Source organism: Betta splendens, chromosome 4, assembly GCF_900634795.4.
Source record: "Betta splendens chromosome 4, fBetSpl5.4, whole genome shotgun sequence".
Lineage (NCBI taxonomy): Eukaryota > Metazoa > Chordata > Actinopteri > Anabantiformes > Osphronemidae > Betta > Betta splendens.
The window spans coordinates 14,841,499-14,860,625 of record NC_040884.2 but is presented as its reverse complement, the minus strand read 5'-3'; the positions used below and the strand labels follow the sequence as shown (position 1 = coordinate 14,860,625).

At 44.5% G+C, this 19,127-nt stretch overlaps 2 protein-coding genes across 8 annotated transcripts; one reads left to right on the top strand and one right to left on the bottom strand.

Moving 5' to 3' along the window:
• Window positions 1-85: 85 nt before the first annotated feature.
• Window positions 86-1,888, bottom strand: tmem14ca (transmembrane protein 14Ca). Of its 3 annotated transcripts, none has more exons than XM_029149305.3 (5): window positions 1,774-1,888; window positions 833-917; window positions 525-626; window positions 347-434; window positions 86-247 (listed from the first exon to the last, which is right to left on the bottom strand). In XM_029149305.3, exons 2-5 carry the CDS (start codon window positions 906-908, stop codon window positions 190-192), a joined length of 324 nt encoding a protein of 107 aa, XP_029005138.1. In that variant the 5' UTR covers window positions 909-917; window positions 1,774-1,888; the 3' UTR covers window positions 86-189. The 3 variants fall into 3 exon arrangements, with proteins under 3 accessions (XP_029005138.1, XP_029005137.1, XP_029005136.1); XM_029149304.2 differs by lacking the exon at window positions 1,774-1,888 and adding an exon at window positions 1,372-1,517; XM_029149303.3 differs by lacking the exon at window positions 1,774-1,888 and adding an exon at window positions 1,005-1,359.
• A 2,249-nt stretch (window positions 1,889-4,137) lies between these two features.
• On the top strand, window positions 4,138-17,454 carry tfap2a (transcription factor AP-2 alpha). Of its 5 annotated transcripts, XM_055508169.1 has the most exons (8): window positions 6,657-7,173; window positions 7,581-8,024; window positions 8,461-8,880; window positions 10,076-10,127; window positions 11,605-11,830; window positions 12,708-12,826; window positions 14,552-14,693; window positions 15,818-17,454. In XM_055508169.1, the coding sequence occupies exons 2-8, from the start codon at window positions 7,998-8,000 to the stop codon at window positions 16,104-16,106; spliced, it is 1,275 nt and encodes a 424-aa protein (XP_055364144.1). In that variant the 5' UTR covers window positions 6,657-7,173; window positions 7,581-7,997; the 3' UTR covers window positions 16,107-17,454. The 5 variants fall into 5 exon arrangements, with proteins under 5 accessions (XP_029003879.1, XP_029003877.1, XP_029003876.1 ...); XM_029148046.3 differs by lacking the exons at window positions 6,657-7,173; window positions 7,581-8,024 and adding an exon at window positions 4,138-4,282; XM_029148044.3 differs by lacking the exons at window positions 6,657-7,173; window positions 7,581-8,024 and adding an exon at window positions 5,844-6,010.
• Window positions 17,455-19,127: the final 1,673 nt, after the last annotated feature.

Below are 19,127 nucleotides of genomic sequence, written 5' to 3'. Positions count from 1 at the left end.
AAGGAGTTTGTCATATGCAATAAAAACTGAATTTTGTAAGCAAAGATTCATTGGTGCTGTGTTATTTAGAAAGACAAGGCAGTCGTTCTTATTCAATACATATTTTACTATTTTGATTCCATTCACTTACAAAATGATGAATGAGGTTAAATGAAGAAAAGCAGACACACGGTAACATCTTCGCTGCCATCAGGACTCTTGAGGCCTCTGGAGCAACGTCAGGCTGAGCTTCCCCACTAGCAGAAGACTGGAAGAAGACAAGAATATCAGACTCAGTGAGTGATTAGCGATCACCAATACATCAAGTGACAGAGTTTATTATATTCTGTTTTCTACGAGGTGCTACCTTGCTCCAGCCACCAAACCCGCCGGCATGAACTTTCTGGACGCATAGAATCTTTTCCCCATGAGGCCGGACAGGGCTCCCGATGTCACTGCAAAGCAGCGCGTGGAAAAACATTAGTCCTAGTAGAGATGCGTTACTGTTCCCACTTACTTTAACAAAACCAAAACGGAGCACCCACCGAGGGAGACCCAAACATTGTTCGGGTCATTGGAGATCTGGTAGGCGCCGTAACCCGCAAGTCCACCGAACAGGAGGCCAGCAGCGAGGGAGGGGACGCTACCTGAAAGCACCCACACAGCAGGTCAGGTCAACACCTGTGTTTTTAATAGTACAACACCTTGTGAATGATGCACAGAAATAAACATACTGTAGTTTATTATTCACTCAGATGCCCGGTGGAGACATCTCCCTGAGGATCGTGTCTAGGTGACATTGAGGGGAAGCTGATTAAACTGTAAGCTTCCCATCACGGGCTCCGGCTCTCACCTGCTTTCACGTAGCCCACGACTCCCCCGGACGCGACGAGGGCCGCGTATCCGTATCCAACCCAGTCCACGGTCATGTTGGACACCTGTGAGAAGCGGCCACAGCGCGTGAGCGACGCGGGCGTGCGCGCGCGCAGGGACTTTGAACGCAGCTTCGACCCAACGTCACTTACGGATGCGAACAAACCTAGGGGTCTGTCTGTGTGTAGCGCAACGGAGCCGTTCAAGAAGAGCAGCGGAGCCAGCAGAAGATATGACAGCATCGCAGCACCAGCTCGTCCCACAACTGGGCTCGGTCGTTCTTAATCACAGACCGTTACATGGCCAGTAACTGCGCGTGTCTGGCTTCTGAGATAAGGCTAACTGCTGCTCGGAGCCTTAGCTCTAGCACTAGCATCACAGCTACAACGCCCCGCGAAGGCTGACACGTTTAATGGAGAGCACCACAAAATAAGCAGTGACGCGTGTGACATGATTATCTTTCAACGTCTAAAATGTCAAGCACGAACAGCCACGAACACAAATGTATTCATATACAACCTTGCTCCTGGAGTTTGTCCTCTGTCAACAGCAACGTGTTCCCAGCCGAGCTCTAATTACTGTTACACACAGCTCTGCAATAAGGCAAAGTGCCCGACGGGAGATCTGTTCACGAGACGAGACTAGAGACGGAATTTCTACAATTGTAATACTTCTGTATCCATAACTATGAATAAATATATTAAAACGTAATTTGTCTGTTTTTGATGTAATGTAGTGTATAGAATGCATCATTCATGAAAAGGATATTTGCATTTTAGACAACTAAACCTTTAGTTTTGTTAGTGCTGTATCTAATAATACATCGTGTGTGTGATAAATTAACCTAATTGACATATTCATTCTAATTTTGCCTTTATTTCACCTCTGTTAGAACTGTAGACCTGTTAGAACAAAACCCACATCCTATGTCCAAACTCCTGACTGGATTCTCGAGACACTGGTTTCAGCGTCGGTGACTCTGGTATTAACAAGTCAGGCCTCCCTCGCTCTTTAGACTCTGCTAGATGAATAACCGTGGTTCCCGTTGGTTCGTTGCCCAGCCTTTAAATTAATCAGCTTTCTGTTTAATCAAGGGCAACAGGCAAAGCTGATTTTTTTAGACACTGCTTTTATTTTCACGACCACTAGATGGCATCACAGGATTGGGTTGTGTTAGACTTGAAGACGCACTGGCCAAACGTCCCCAGACTTTAAAGTGGACTTGGTTGTTTGTACTTCATTTAAAAAGCACCGACGCCGCATATCCCTACCCGATCCAAGCCCAGAGACCTTCGTCTGTTTCAGGTGAAATAAAGTGATAAATATTTCTGACGTTTTCTTGAGGTTTGTCCCGTGACCACGTATTTTGCACGTGTTCTTTACGACCACCTGCTTCGTCGACTGGCACTAACTTGGCAGCTTCACTAACCGGAATGCTCCCTGCGCACACATTCTCATTTGGTTTCAATTACCTTCATCAATGTAAATCCACGGGTGGTGCGTCCGCTCTTCCCACCCGAAGCAAGGTGGCGCTCCAAGACAGCCTATCGCCACTGGAAGCATCGTTTGGGCCTGAAACCCTCTCAGTCTACAATCACCAGTGTCATTAATTTCACAACGATATACGTATGTGGCTCCAACAGTCAGACGCGTTCGTCTGAAGCCAAAAAATCTGTGGCGCAAATCAATTTTCCAAGTTCCCAGTAACTCGGGGCAAAGGGATTAGTCCCATCACCGATCAATATTTCAAAACTACAAGGGAAGGAAGAAAGACAACATGGTAAGAAAGCTTCCCAGAGTTTTTGGCAGGGGAGGGAGGCACGTAAATTACGCACGAGGAGCTGCGTGAATTCACTGCTCCACAACTGCCAATAATAATAATAATAATAATAATAATAATAATAATAATAATAATAATAATAATAATAATAATAATAATAATAATAATAATAATAATAATTCGTCTGTTTAAGCGACTTAAGCTGCAGAACTATTAAACACAGATCGTAGCTTTAGGAAGCTGAACGTTGCCGGAGGCTCCGTGATGTGCAAGTGGTTGAAACCAAGCCCCAGACAAACAGGCCGAATATTCAAAAGGGACCCCGCTCCTGAGTAACCCGCTCTCAGACAGCTCTGCTTTTAAAACTTACTCCTCCCCAGTGCGCAGAGCCCCAAACAGAATCCCCCCCCCACCTCCCTTTCTTCTGTCCAGGCCTAGGAAGGTCTACATAGCTGCAGGTATTGTGTGTGTGTGCGCATAAAATGTGTTCGCCTTTGAAGTCAAACATGAACGCTTGTTTTAAATATTAAAACCACAGAAAATCTATAGATTCTGTTTGGACTTACGCACAGACAAACAACGAGCTATAACGCGTGTATTTGGGGGCGGAAACAAAACCAAGATACACGTGTTTTTTTTTCGCAACAAGTTTCTTTAGAAACCTTGTATTAAGTGTGTTTAATCCAAGTGTGTAAAGTAGCGTAGTGGCACAAACATCCGTGCCGCCGTCTGCCAGCAGCGTGCACCGAAACTCTGTGCGTTTACACCCTCTGCATGTGCGAGTCACAAAAACTTGAAAGGAGGTATTGGTCGAAAGCTTTAACCATTATCACCTATATGAGCGCACGCGTTACACTTCTCTCTCTCTCTTTCTGTGTGTGTGTGAGAGTCGGGGGCTGAGAGGGGGGAGAGCTCATTCGCTCTTGGCCCGAGGGGTCTAACTTATGTATTAGAAATAAACAGTGGATAAATAAATAATGACCCTCACAATAGCAGGGTAGCTCTTTGCGTAGAAGTAATGATGTCGGCAGTTAACCTTCAAGTTTTTAACTTGACACAGTTTTCATTTGCAGTGAGAAATCATTTTTTTCCCTCTTTCGACACAAACAGGGAGGAAAAAATGAAAAGTAATGTTGGCAGTCCTCTCAAGTTATTATCAGTCAAACATATGTAACCTACCATTACCAAAATATCATAACAAAATCTAATTTATGCTTTTTTATAAGTCTACTTCATTGGTGAATCGTTAAAACCATGTTGCACAAGGAAGTGGAGGACAAGTCTCACATTAACTTTCTTTTTATTAGCAATTTACTCTGCTCACCTTTCACAAAGAAAATTCTTTTATGCAAATTAACTGTCGGCTTTATAGATAGATATAATATCTACTATAAAGTGTGACGGGCCTTCTCTACTCAGATTGTCTCTTTTCCTGGCCACATCCGGGGCAGTGCGCATGCGCCACCAGGTGGGTTTGCATCGCTTTTTTTACGGCCAGGTGAGGCGATCCAGGTCCAAGTAAAAAGCAAAGGTTTATTTTAAAGGCGACGGTTCAATGAGACACACGCTGCACCGGATCGACTAAAATAAACCACCAAAGGCAGCAGAAGACAAAGAATGTCAATTATGGGAAAAATGGGGGAATGGCAGGTATGTGGTGCTTTTCCTTTAGACAAAGAGACGACTGTGGAAAAAAAAAATCCATGAAAACTGTCAAAGTGTCGAGTTGTTATAGGATAAGTCAGCACAGGCACAGCGAAAGGTTTGGTTTAAACCACAACCTTATATATTTTACTCGGAGATGGGATCAAACAAAGATGTTAAAGACAGCGTGTTATTTAGAAAATCTTCTGTTACAGTGATACACCCGCACTTGTCAAAATGTCCATGTCACTGCTGCGCTTTGAAAACCCGGTGATGTGCGTATCGTGTGCTGCTGAGCTGCAAAGGCAGATGTGTACAGATGTGTTTTTATCGTACATTAGGGTGTGGAGACAGACGCGAGCGTTGAGGAAACGCGGCTCTGCTGCTAGAAAAAAGTACGTCTTTGGTGTCTAATTGAACTTGCCTTATATCTATTTAATAAATAAACGGTTGGAATGTAGGAGATACAAATGACAGCCTCGGTGTTTAATCTTATTCATTGGCTCGATGGGCGCCACTGAAAGCCTGGCCTTGTTTTGCAACGTGTGATTTCAAACACGACCCGAGCTCCTCGCTGCAACTACAGCCTCGGTTTGGCTCAGTCCAGATCTCCGGCGGTTCGCCGCGTGCACAGCTGTCATTGTCAGCCAGTTTCATGCCGCCTTTCTCACTAATACCAAAAGCTGGTGGAGAAAATAAATAAATAAATAAGTACCCCCCACCTCCCCCCGCCCCAAATGGTAATCCGCGTTGTAAACGAGACCGGGCCAACGCCTTAAGAGGTGGCGACCTGTCTGCTGACCCACGGCCCGCTGAGGTGGAGGCTCTGCCGTCCACAGGGCAGTCGGGCTCCCGGAGCCGGCCATTCACATGAAACGAGGCCATGTTGTTGTGTTAATTATTTACATTCCCCCTAACCCTGCGCCCTCGCAGGTAGTCAATGGAATGGCTCACCTTTTTAACATAACAGTGAAAGAATAGCCGCCCAATGTCTCCACTCTCAATGGGATTAAAATAACAGTTTGGGAGTTTAAAAAAAAAAAAATTCAAGATTGGCGACTAAGTGTGTGACAGGGTGATATTTACATAGTCATGTTGTTATCATAGCATCACGATCAAAAAGACACTGGAACGTCAAAGAAAAGCCTTTATACATAATTTTGGCCAAATCCTTAAAACTGTGTTACTGGAGTTCGATGCGCGTTTTTGTCTTGAATTGGAAAGACATGTTGAATTTTCACCAAAGCCCGTCCCAGGTGCATGCAGGTCCCCATGCACGACCACACTCTCCCCTCAACGAACACACACTCGCACGCGCACACACACACACACACACACACACACACACACACACACACACACCTGACTGAACAGTAGCAACCATAAGCGTGTGTAGCGTCGTGCTGCTTTAGTTTTTACCTGTGCGCTGTCCATTGGCGTTGTGTGAGCAGATGGGGGGAATCAAACGGCTGTTGATATGCTAATGAGGCCCTGTGCCAGTGGTATTACAGAGCTGCTCCAGCCTTTCACTTCCACCATTAGAGGGAGACCTCAGAGCGCAAGACAGACAGCAGCCCACAGCTTCAATAAAAGTAGTTTTTTTTCTGAGCGGGGAGCACAATTCACTGAGTGAAAACAAGACTCTAAGGCGATACCCATACTCAATATCCACCTCAACAACCCATGAAAATGCTTTGGAAATTAACTGATAACATTAAATATGAAGATTGCGAGGTAAGGGGCTTGTTTTGTTTGATTTGATGAAATATACATATTTTTACAGTTCACTAAAAAAATATTTGTAGACATGTTGTGTTGTTTTGATCCAGGTATGTCACTATTTTGACAGCTGTAACTGAACTGGCGGATAAATAGATCCGTATCGTTTCTAAATTTTATTGTAATTTTATTCTAAATTTGGTTCCTTTTGTGCACGTGTATAATAATAATAATAATAATAATAATAATAATAATAATAATAATAATAATAATAATAATAATAATAATAATAATAATAATAATAATATAGGATGTAACAATATCAGCTATTTAGTATTTGAGTGTTTTTGTTTTAATTTAATTTTAAAATTAAACGTCTCCAAATCTTTCATGTCATGCTTTTAGTTATGCTGTTCATTTTCACTGCAATGACAGGTGTAAGCGTCTCGTCAACCTGCTTTATTGACTCCTCAGATTGAATCTGATTGAATATTTATCCACGCTTCAGCTTCCATATCTCTGCAATTTGACTGCATTGGAGGTGGCGTGTGTGCGTCGTAAGTGAAGTGCGTAACTCTCGGCGATTGTCGTTATGGGCATAGACAAAGTTTGGCGGTAACGCGAGGGACCAGTCTGGGAGTGGAGAAGCCAGTCGAACGTGTTTTCACCCGCATCCCGAGCAGCGCAGGGACGGCCGGCAGCGGGAAAACAAAAGCTGGGCACCTCCGAATTTATGTTGTGGGGAATATATTAATTGGCAGGCAAATGTTTTCCCGGTTGTGCCGATGAAAAAAAAAAAACAAAAACTAAATATGCAATAGAAATCCAGTCGCGGCTCTGCCTCTCTCTTTTTATATGCGTAGTTAAACAGGAAGGGGAGTGGAGCTGCTTTAACCGTGCGTAAAAGTTGTCTGGAGCGCCGGATCCGAGCGGCCCTGTCAGACACGGGAGGAATTTATTTTTCTCCGTCTTTCCGGATCACACTTAAAAGTTAGCCGGCGTGACTCTGGGCTGGGAGTCGAGTGGGCACCGGTGGATTAATTCGGCGGAGACAGAGGCGCCCCATGGAGGACAGCTCGCTGCCGAAGTCTGACGTGGAAAACAAAGGGAAGAGCGATAAAAACGAGCCGATCGGAATGCCCGTAGCGTCGTCTGCTGGAGTTTCACCCAGTTCAGAGGTGAACAGTGTTTCCTTCTCTGGCTTCGTCTTCTCCTGTCTGCGGTCAGCCTCCGTTCATTCCTATATCTTTCCTTCACGTTTGCGCTTTGGCCTAGGGACCCTTTTAAAATGCCCCCTCCTCCTCCCTCTCTCTCTGATTCGTCAGACTAGAGTGAATGTCCCTCTTTTTGTGTCTCTGTCTTTCCACTCCCCTCCACACTCTCTCACTCCCTCTTTCTCTCTTGCCCTCGCTCTCTCTCTCCCCATCTCTGATTAGATATACCGATTCCTCCTTTCAATGGACGTCATTTAAGCGCAGACTCCTGCCTTGAGTCGCGTCCTTCGCTTCGAGCCCGATTTCAGACTATTCTTTCCTTATTATTAAGTATTGCTGCAACATTAATAGTCATGAATGCCTTCTGTTAGGAGTGCAAGAGGACGACGAAGAAGCGGCTCTTTTGATAATATGAGCACATACGAGGGGACGGCAGCTCTGTGATAGAAGCCAGGAGAGGAAGGGGGAAGAGAGGGTTTACCAAGAGAAACTTTTCGACCAAAATCCACCGACGCCGCCAAATATCTGCATTTGTAAAGCCAAATGAAGGGCAGCGGGGATCTAACTACTTGTTTCTGATGGATTATCGTCCTGCTTTTGTGGCACATATCTGATCGTCGGGGCCATCGTGATCTTGCAGGAGAGAAGAGTATCTTCGGGGGGCTGTTTTTGGGGCTTTTTTCGCTGGTTAATTCCATCTGGTCGCCCCCCCTCCCCAAACACTTAAAGTGTTTTGAACTGATAAATCTTTCCTTTAGTTGCAGCAAAAAATTGCAAACGCTTTTGAAATGTTAGTGCACAGTTTTTCCGCGATGGTAAGTTTCTGGAGCGTCAGATGCTTCTAATCTGTTTTATGTAATTGCGCAAAAATGTGTTTTTCAAACCTCTGATTTTTTAAACCTGTGGGGCAGCTTGGGAAAGCGCCTAAGTAACCGAAGCTTCGTTTGTGTAGCTGAGGATAGTGGACCTCAGGAATTTAAAAAAAAAAATCTTATTTACGTTTTAAATTCATACTATTTAATTGTTCATCAACATGTGCAGGGGCTGAGTGTTTCTCTTTGAAATCCAGGAACTATTTGCAATAATTCGCCTCCATACGTGCTGTAATTCCTGTCATTCACTCAGGCCACGTTTGATAATGACCCAGAAGCAAAAACAAAGAGGAGAGGAAAAAAAAACGCTAATTCACGTGCTGTCCTTTAAAATGTACTTCGGCTAAAACACGCTTTTGTTCCTCTCCGCCCCCGCCAGGATCGCCACGATGGCACCAGCAACGGGACAGCGAGGCTACCTCAGCTGGGCAGCGTGGGCCAGAGTCCCTACACGAGCGCGCCGCCGCTCTCCCACACGCCGAACTCGGACTTCCAGCCCCCGTACTTCCCTCCGCCCTACCAGCCCATCTACCCGCAGTCTCAGGACCCTTATTCTCACGTTAACGACCCGTACTCCCTCAACTCCCTGCACGCCCAGCCGCAGCCGCAGCACCCGGGCTGGCCGGGCCAGAGGCAGGGTCAGGACAGCGGCCTGCTCCACCAGCACCGCAGCCTGCCCCACCAGCTGTGCCGGGAGTACCGCAGGGAAGTGCTTCTACCGTCCGGTCACGGCATAGACACGGGCTTGTCGGACTCTATCCCTATCCATGGAATACCTCACTCTTTAGAAGACGTTCAGGTAAGACCGCGTTCATCTGTCTTTCTCCTCAGATTGCGGTTTAGTTAAAAAGCAGCACCGTTATCGAATAGCATTGTTTGGTGAATGTATCAGGGCCAACGCGAGTGTTCAATCACTGTCATTAAAATTACCGGTAATAATATAATAATGGTGATATTTTTTAAAACAGTTATCGCTGCAATTAGCATAAAAAACGAAACAACGACTAATCATGTTTATATTTTATAGCATAAATGCCTTTAATGATAACTATTGTTTAATAAATGACACGCAATAAATCCATTCATTTATTAGATATGAGTGTAGCTCCTAATAAAACGATTTTATTTTCAGGAAACATAGCATGAAAATATATTTGAAGTGTTGTCAGGATTGGTTTAAATAAGACAGCTCAGATTTTACACCTTTATCTAATTTATGAAAAGCAGATCTCAAATAATTTTTTGAGCGCTGTACGCTGCCAGATTCAATGTGGTTTTATTTAAGGTTATTGCGTAACTGAAATCAAATAGATTAAACAAATACGCCTGGATTTCCACATGGTTTCCTTCATGCGTTCTGACTTTATTTGATTTCTCTGTATGAAAAAACGGGGCTCGGCGCGCCGTTCTTTAGGAACAATACCTCCGGAATACGTTGCACGCTCGCTAACAAGACAACTGAGTTCGCTGGATTGAGTTGCGATAACAGCTGCCATTGCTAAACATGAGAAAAACGCGCTAACATTGTCAATAACCCTCCTTCTTATTCAGAGCATTCTTCCCAGTTTTTAATCAGAAACAAACACCAATAATCCTCTAATTAGTTCATAGACCTTTAATAGGCTGCGCCGCCGTAATTACTATCCATTCTAGATTAGAGGTTTCCTTGTTCGTACAGAGCCAATCTGATGGCGAAATTAGGTCAGGATTATGGGGCGACACCGAGTCGTTATTTAAGTCTGGGTTTGTGATCTAGTGTAACACGTCCATCAATGTGGTCCGCTAAAAAGCTGCTTATGGACAATAATAACAGGTATGGGCCTCTGGGGTCTCAGTGTTGGGTGCTCTCCATAGCCGCTAATTGCGCGAGGCTTTGTTCGCGCACAGCTCATCCTTAGGTGCCTCCATTCAGCCCCCCCGCGCCTCAGAGGTGACGCTGATATTTTTTACGCCTTTGTGCTAAAATTGTCCATTTTTCTGCGTTTGTGTCACAGCCTGTTGAGGATCAAGGAATTCACATTCCAGACCAGACTGTAATTAAAAAAGGTAAGCAATTTCCTCCCGAGATATCATGCATGTTTCTGCAAGCTGCACGCACACGCACACGCGCACAGACACACACACACACACACACACACACACACACACAAACACACACACACCATTCTGCCACAGAGAACTCGATGCAATGCGGTAATGCCTGACTGATCCTAATACGCAGTAGCCTATTTTTCATTACATGGTTTCCAAGTGCATCAAACTGGCTGCACCTTTTCTCGCCCCCCTCCTCCGCGCTGGTGGAATTTACCGTCAGCGTTTCGGAGCGGCGGGGAGATGAGCAGAGCTGGTGGGGCTTTGTGGACCCGCTGTATTGAGGGTCAGGGATACTACAGGCCTGTGGACGATCCTGGCACTTAAGTGGCGGAGCCAATGTAGCTGCAATCAGAGAGCTAAAATGGAAGTTGGTGCCACTGCGTGGAGCGCAGGCCCTGGTGTGTGCGCGCCGCTAATAGACTGTCCATTAGAGAACGACTCAAATCTCGACGTTAAGGAAAATCCCGTGTGGTTATTCATAAATCCAAACCATCGTATTTCCAGCATTTAAGTTAATGTTGCTGCATTAGATGCATATTATATTTTCTTTATCTTGTTAGTGATACAACGTGATCAGGTCTCTTTCATTGTGAGGTTTAAAAGCGTTTCGTCAGGTGAGATTAGACCAGAGACGCTTCGCAGCGATTTGTTTCTTTTTTGTCTTTAATATCATCCTTCCTTTTTGCGCCTATCTGCGCATCAACATGATAATTGGCTTCTTATATTAGTAATCTCAAGAGTTCGTTTAACCCCTATTGTCTCTATTAGGCTCCCATGAGCCATTAATGTCACAAGTGATCTATCCGAAGGCGCACAGTCCCCTTTGTCTCCGGTTACTGCACACCGAAAACGGTGTAAGGCCCAGTTGTGCTGATCTGCCCCCCCCCCCTCCTCCCCTTCGGTGTGAAATCACACACGGGCGACGGTGTTTTGCTGGATACCGAGGATCTGTCAAAATAGCTCGACTTTACTGAATCTCACGGTTGGTGTGGCTGCGTATAGCCAGAGTCGATGCAGGATGTGGCGAGCGAGCGCAAAAATAGGTTGTAAGAGCGGTCAGATACTAGAGGATCTCAGTGTTGATATTAACGGTGCGTTATGGAAAACTACACAAACATTATTATTATTATTATTATTATTATTATTATTATTATTATTATTATTATTATTATTATTATTATTATTATTATTATTATTATTATTATTATTATTATTATTCGTTTTTATCTTGCTTTTATCTTTGTTTTTGGAAATGCTCACATGTGGTGCTAAACTCTGAATCCGGGGCCTAAATCCCTCCTTCTCATTTAGTTAAGAGTCTGCTTCGCATGAAATTCACTGAGCACGGTCTCTCTCTTCCTCACCCCATCCACTCCCTCCCTCCCTGTTCCCATCTCCCTCCTTTCTCCCTCCCTCTCCCTGGCTATAGGTCCAGTGTCTTTATCCAAGAACAACAACGTCTCGGCCATCCCTGTAAATAAGGACGGTCTTTTCGGAGGAGTGGTAAACCCCAACGAGGTGTTCTGCTCGGTTCCGGGTCGCCTGTCTCTCCTCAGCTCTACATCAAAGTACAAGGTCACGGTGGCGGAGGTGCAGAGACGCCTTTCGCCGCCCGAGTGCCTCAACGCCTCTCTGCTGGGCGGGGTGCTGAGGAGGTGAGTCCGACTGCAAGGCTGCAAACACCTCCTCTCACTATCTACCTGCGTGCGAGCGCGCGCGCTGCGGCGCGCGCCTGCGTTTGAACTCTCTCACTCCACTTTCTCTCCGTGCGCGTGCATCTCTCTTCCTCTCTCTCCTTCTCTCGCCTCTGTACCAAGAATAATTAAAATCGACCAACCATGACACCTAGCTCCTGCATTTAAAGCAGGAGGGGTCTGTTAAATTCCATATTAACTTCCTTAGCGCACTGGATCGCTCGCTCTCTCTCTCCCTCACTCGCTCTCCGCCTCACCCTCTCTCTCCCTCGCTCATACTCTTTCTCTCCCTCACTCAAATTAATGTAGGCCTAGTCTGTTTCAACCTCAGCTCTATAGGCCCAGTGAAGGCATTACACATGAAAACATTGGTCTCCAGTGAACTGTCTACTGAAGTGCTGCAGACACGCAGCCAGTAATAGTGCTGCCTATTAAGTAGGGCTTTATTTATTCATTTTGTACAGTATTTGTCTGCTGGGGAAAGGCTGGAGCTCTTTTACCATTATTTATAGTTTGTTTCAAGAATGTAGATGTGGTAAAGCAGCTCAATTTAGCCCAATCACCTTTTAATTAGAGACAAAGGAGGCGAAGCACATTTATTGGGTGACGTATGATTTTATGATGCAAGGATAATTAAAAGTGACAAAATCATACAACAATGACGATCTATAGATGTTGTTTTTTTTTAACTTTAAATTCTGAAATATGCGCCATTTTTTAAAATTTATCCTTGTGTTAATTTCAAAGAGAAAAATATTCCTTCTTAGCCCACTCAGAAATTCCTCCACTCTGCGCTGCCACACAGTGGTTGATATTCCGTTTTGTTTCATTGTCACAGGGCCAAATCTAAGAACGGAGGAAGATCCTTAAGGGAGAAATTGGATAAAATCGGCTTGAATCTACCTGCGGGCAGACGCAAGGCAGCCAACGTCACCTTGCTTACGTCACTAGTCGAAGGTAAGTTGGGTGCTGTGAGTCGCGTCTCCATTCTTGTTGCTCCCGCGATATCAGGTGCTTGCAAACTGGGTTCTCTATCTCTCCGTCTCTCTTTCTTTCTCTGTGTTGGAAATCAGCATATGCGCTCATCCGTGTAATGTGGACCGACTTTGCCTCGCAAGTAATAAAGCATGAAGGATGTGTGTGTGCGTACGTGCGTGTGTGCGTGTGTGTGTGTGTGTGTGTGTGTGTGTGTGTCTGTGTGTGTGTGTGAATAGAGCGAGAAGGAGAGAGAGAGAGAGAGAGAGAGAGTCTGGTGTTGGTTGATTTCAGTGACTTTGCAGCGCTGGCCTTCGCTTGCAGGTCCACGGTTGGCATAGTTTTATACACTGGGCGAATTTGTGTTGAAGTCCAGTTAATTATTGAGTGCTGCTTGTTTATTAGGAACCGCCGAGCTGTTTCACCTCATGGATGAGAAGTCGATTGATTTATTAACCCGGCATTGTTTCAAACATGAATTCAACCTAGATATGGCAACACGGGGCTGCTATTTAATGGTGATTTAATTCTCTCCCTAATAGCCTCCGATGCTTTTGGGTTTCAGTGAAGATTTCCGCTGCATGCAAATCGGATGGTGCTGACCTATTGGGAGCTATATGTTTTGGGCGTATTAAAGAATAAATGAATCAGTTATGGCGCGCTGAAAAGACGCCTCCTAACGCGACTGGATAAATCCATTTTGTTTTCGCAGCTCAACCTTATTATTCAGTGCAGTGGTATTTGGGTGTGCTGTGGGTTTCCAAAGGTGAAAGCCTGCGATGGTTCATTGGTCCCTGTTAATCATTATTGCAGACGAGGGCCGAATGCAATATTCATTGTGCTTCGTAGAAATTTGGTACTGTATTATAATGAGCCTGGAGAAATGTATGATTCCGGGTAATAAGGGGGTGGTGGCACGTGGGGGTGCATGGTAGAGGAGGAGGGGGGAGGTGGTGGAGGCAGTCGGTTTTTTAGTGAAGGGACACTGCGTCTTCTGGAGCGCTGTCATTGTTTATGATCCGCTCCATTTTATGGAAACGAGTTTACTGGACTTGAGCTTTGATGCTAATTGGCGCATGCCTTCTTCCGGAGCAGAGGCTTATGGCCAGGAAGCCCCGCAGTAAAATCTCAACTGCTTCAGGAAATTAAAGCCAAAGACTTGGGGTCGAAAAAAAAAAAAAATTCAACCAACATGAGAGAAGCGACCTCAGACTCGAAACCAGCGAATCTCTTAACTAAAGTAAATAAAGAGGAAGCGAGGTGCAGCTGCAGCCTTTTAAAGCGACTCCTCCGAGCCTCTGTGATCCGCTGGACTTTCAGTAATGTGCAGGCATTGGTAATCAATGACATGGTGTTAAGCATGACGCCGCGTTTATTTCTCATAGCCACTTATTGTTCCTCCTCCATCTTTAAGCGTTCTCACGGTGTGAAGGAGCAGAGCCTGACGCGTATTGACAGCTCGCTGGGCTGTCTCGTCATTATGACCAGGCTGTGAATGCTGTTATATTATCGTCATTAATGTTGTTGGGAAGGCACAGGTGCCATAACCCTGCTGCGCGAGCGCGTAAACAGAGTGGACGCTCACGTCGAATTAATCACGTGTTAGCCCGAGCAGGGGAGTGTGAACCGCGCAGAAATTGACGGGACCATATTTAATAAGCAAACACATTCAACCTCTTCGTGTTTTCTCTCCTCTCCCTTTCTCAGGCGAAGCGGTGCATCTTGCCAGGGATTTCGGTTATGTATGCGAGACCGAGTTCCCAGCCAAGGCCGTAGCTGAATATGTAAACCGTCAGCACTCCGACCCAAACGAACAAGTCCAAAGAAAAAACATGCTCTTGGCCACGAAGTAAGTGCTATTATCACATTTCACCGTGCCACAACAAATACACCCCGCTCTGTGCCAGCGTGTGTCTGCGCATCTGTGCTTTATTTGACATTTTACGCACGGATGATGTTATTAAAATACCGATTTTCACACGATTCACAAGTTTGAGATTTTATCTCAAAACGGTGTATTTGTATTTTGATGCTAACTAGCAAAAAAAAACCCCGTCCATATCTGTCTCCACTACTGGCAAACATGATTAATGAACTCCTTTTAATATACTAATATAAATTCCAATTAAACGTGAAAAGTGAGGCTGCTGATTCGTTGGCTGGGCCTCTCTCTCATCCGCAGCAACAGCATTTTGTTTACAGTGATTTGACAGAGACTGACACCTAGCTGGGTCTCGTCCAGAGCTACCAGTGGTGTTGGGTATTTTTTTAGTCTGCGTAATTTGTGACACAGATAAGCTGAGGCTTGCATTTATTAGCGCAATAATTAAACAGACATACGCACCTATTATTAACATACCGATATGAAGTGGAACATAAAACCACGTGACTAAATATTTTAAATCTAATTGCAGTGCCTTATATATGATCAAGATGTAAGTCGCATTGAGCATAATTGTCTTTTGGGTGTGATCGAGAGTAAATTAACATATTTATGTTATTATATTGGTCTCTGTTTGCAATATTTGATAGTTTACACTGTGCGAATCTCCACTTTGCATCAATATGTCGTGTGGCTTCGTGTTTTCCCTTAAATTTGTATTTTTTTAATAAAGTAGAAATATCCTGCCACTGAGCTGAGAGATTAATTTCCACCTGTTTGTAGCTGCAGGACATTTTCTTTACCCAAGCGTTCATGTCTGGAGACAAAGCAGAATAGGAAGCAGAGTTTCATTACACTAATAGATGCTTTTAAAAATTAAGTTGATTTCCAGAGGAGAGGAACGTGGACGCGGCTCACCTCAGTGGCCGCTCACACTTCACTGGCTTTAAGCCAATTTCCAGACACCTGCGCGCATGACTTTGCACTGGCTGCGTTTGTTTGTGTTTATCGCGCCGGGGGACTTTAAAGACACGCGGGCATTTCCGCCGCTCTTCTCCACTAACACTGCTTTTTGTTTCTCACCATTTTAGGCAGGTCTGCAAGGAGTTCACAGACCTGCTGTCCCAGGACCGCTCGCCGCTGGGGAACTCGCGGCCGCAGCCTATTCTTGAACCGGGGATCCAGAGCTGTTTGACCCACTTCAGTCTAATCTCGCACGGTTTCGGGACCCCGGCGCTGTGCGCGGCCGTCACGGCCCTGCAGAACTATTTGACCGAGGCTATCAAAGCCATGGACAAAATGTACCTCAACAACAACCCCAACAGTCACTCAGATAACGGCACTAAAGGCGGAGACAAAGACGAGAAGCACAGAAAGTGACGTGCCCCCCCCCCCCCTCACCCGTTCCCCGAAGGCCAGACCCCAGGGCCCCTCTTCTACACACACCTCCACCTCGCCTAACCCGAACCATCCAATATAAATATTATAAATACCTAATAAATACTATTGATAAATTTAAACGTGCCACTTCCTGATCTTGCGCGGTTTTACATGTTTTTGTTTTTACATCCCACTATGGATTCATGGGGAAACGACGCAAGAAATCTTCTTCTTCTTCTTCTCCTCCCAGCACCTGAACCATACGAAATGTTATTTAAAAAAAAGAACGGAAAAGAAAAAAAAAAAACGCTGCAGAGGAACAGCTCCGGGGGGCGAAGAAAAAGGTGTACTGCCTCAGCCAGAGGACTTTTTATGTACTCCCCTTGTTTTTTTATGAGCTGCAACAGAATGGACTGAAATCCAGCGACCCCCCTCTCTATCTCAATTTTACGATTGTTGACAAAAACGAAGCTAAAAAGAGGATGAATTCTTATCAGTATTGTGAATAAAAAAACTTGAAAAACGAGAAATTCCACAGAAGCTCCACGCCATGACTTCAGTTGTAGACTCTCTCTCTCTCTTTCTCTCTCTCTCTCGCTCTCTCTCTCCCTCTCTTTCTCTCTCTCCAAACGACCAACTTGAACTTTTTGAATTTCAACACGATTCGCGGTTATATAAGGGAATCAGTGTTCATGTATGTATATATTTATTTATGTGTAATTTAATGGGAATTGTAAATATGGTGCGTCTGTTGAAACTTCTTTTTTTATTTATCTGGTGCCTCCTGTTTTAGTGGGTTTGAATATTCGGTTAGTTCTTCATGTGATTTTATGGTTCTTAGAAAACAGAAGTTTGGGGTTATTTTTTATTTCTCTGGGATATTTCAATTCAGCCCTCTTGTAGCATGTTGAGGCGACACTGAAGCAAGTGAACAAATTAAATAGAAATAAACTTCCATTTCTCTCTCTATATATATCATCCTTATTCAGTTTTTTTATTCGAGGCAGAGCATAAGTGAGACCCTGAGGACAACTGTTTTTTTTTTTTCGTTTCTATTTTCGTTTTTATACAAGCTTTTATGTGTTGTGCCAATCAAAATACGTTTCACCTCCTGTTCTCTCCTTGAAGCACCATAAAAGCAATAAATGGAATATTGTCTTTTTTTTTAAATGTTCGAAGTCATTCAAAAAACATTTTGGGACCACCTGATATCTTGTTATGTCCGATAATGTCCAAAAATTGGAGGCGGTTTTAGCTGTATTGTATAGACATGTGCTGGCAATAGTTCCCATGCCTGTCAATGTATAGTCCTTTGTTGCCCAGAAAAAAATAAATATTTGATACGCTTCATCTGGATTTTTATTTATATTTTAATTTTTTTATATTCACTGCCCGGGTTTATTTTTCTGGTTTCTGATTTTTTTGTTTTGTTTTGGTTCTTGGTATTTTTTTTCTATTCTGAACGGCTACAGTAATTGAGTTTAAGTCTCCCCTGACGATTGCTCCTTTGCAATAAGCAGCTGAACTCATTGTTTCCCTCTAGTATAATAAAAAAAATCTTACTTTAAACTCCCCAGTTCAGCGCACAGGAGCGCATGCAGGCCAAATGGCTCACAACAATGGATAGTCTATATTCACGTTTGAAGTGTGCAGCGCCGCCCCTCCAGCTAAAAAACCCTCTGAGATGTGTGCAGCGCTTCGTTGTTGCGGGCTATATTTGGCTCTGCCGCGTTCCTTCTGCGCCGGGTTCGTAGTTAAAGACGTGCATCAAATATTTGTTAGACTGTGTTGTTTGCCTCTTTGTGTAATCAATGAACAATCAGCGCTCACTGTGCAGGGCTGGTGCAGATATTTACTGATACAGCCTAATCATAATAGCTTCCATAACGAACCTCCTGGTATTTAGTCTCATTTCGTTGTGTTTGGCTGAGTGGCTCGGTGAATGTGGCCATCGCGCTGGCTGTAATAGAAAATCTGACGCTGGCCTTTGCTTTATGTTGCGTGCAGAGCTGCAGAGAGCGGGCCGTTGCATAACATTTGACTTGAGTTTGATTGTGTATTGATGGCGTGGCACCTATAGCTCTTGTCTGGAGCGTGAATCAGTCTAGTGATATATGCATCCTGGTATTGTTTCTCGCCTTCCCTATTTCACTGTCTGGCAGCCATGCAGTTTAAATATTGTAACACTGGGAGATAGAGCACTGAGCGCCCCCCTCTCTCCTTCTTCTCCTCCTCCTCTTCGCTCGCTCGCTCTCCCTTCCCTCTCTCTCTCTCTCCAATCTCAGCAGCCATATTTATTATCTGCATGATTTTTCGGGCCCTGGTTTAATTCTGAGGCGGTTGTTTTGCAGGAGGGTGAATGAAGCCCAACTGTACATGTCCTTGGCATAATTGCGATGCACAGTGCTGGAGCAGGTGAAGCGAGGCATTGTCTGTCAGGCCCTGTTTTTGTTGACTCAGTCCTCAGATTGTGTGTGGGATCCTGTCCTCAGGCACAATAGCTCACTCATAAAGGGGAGAGACTAACCGGCTGCTCCTGCTATGGTGGATGTGAGGGGGGGAACAGCATAAATAGTCACTTTAAGGGAAAACAATCGTATTAAAACAGCATTATTGGTATTAGCGAATAAGGAAGCCCATCGTGTGTGTCATTAATGCTAATGTTATTTAATAAATTTATCGGGGTTTGCTTGAATGAAAACACGTTTTTGAGAGTGAAACGAACGCATTACGAAATATTGGTGTGCGTGACAATGGTGTATCTGTACGTATTATTAGTGCACGATGAGGTTCGCCAGGCCTGTAATTGTGTCTTTACTGTGTAATGGAATTGGAGTGTTAAAGAAACTCCAAATCTCATTCTCCCTCTTGTTTGTTTACACTGATCCCAGCCTATAATTTACATACCTTTTTAATGCGAATTTGTCACTTTCCCCTAATTTGATCCCAAACAGGTAGAGCTAGTTTTCCCACTATGCCCCACAGCGAAAGCCATTTGCAAAAATCAGTAAAGAAATAAAT

Coding starts and splice junctions, on each gene's coding strand:
- tmem14ca (XM_029149303.3), bottom strand. CDS start 1,094: ATGCTGTCATATCTTCTGCTGGCTCCGCTGCTCTTCTTGAACGGCTCC. Junction 918..1,004: donor CCCTAGGTTTGTTCGCATCC/GTAAGTGACGTT, acceptor CGCTTCTCACAG/GTGTCCAACATGACCGTGGA. Junction 248..346: donor GGTTTGGTGGCTGGAGCAAG/GTAGCACCTCGT, acceptor GTCTTCTTCCAG/TCTTCTGCTAGTGGGGAAGC.
- tfap2a (XM_029148043.3), top strand. CDS start 7,060: ATGGAGGACAGCTCGCTGCCGAAGTCTGACGTGGAAAACAAAGGGAAG. Junction 12,827..14,551: donor GCTTACGTCACTAGTCGAAG/GTAAGTTGGGTG, acceptor TCCCTTTCTCAG/GCGAAGCGGTGCATCTTGCC. Junction 14,694..15,817: donor AACATGCTCTTGGCCACGAA/GTAAGTGCTATT, acceptor TCACCATTTTAG/GCAGGTCTGCAAGGAGTTCA.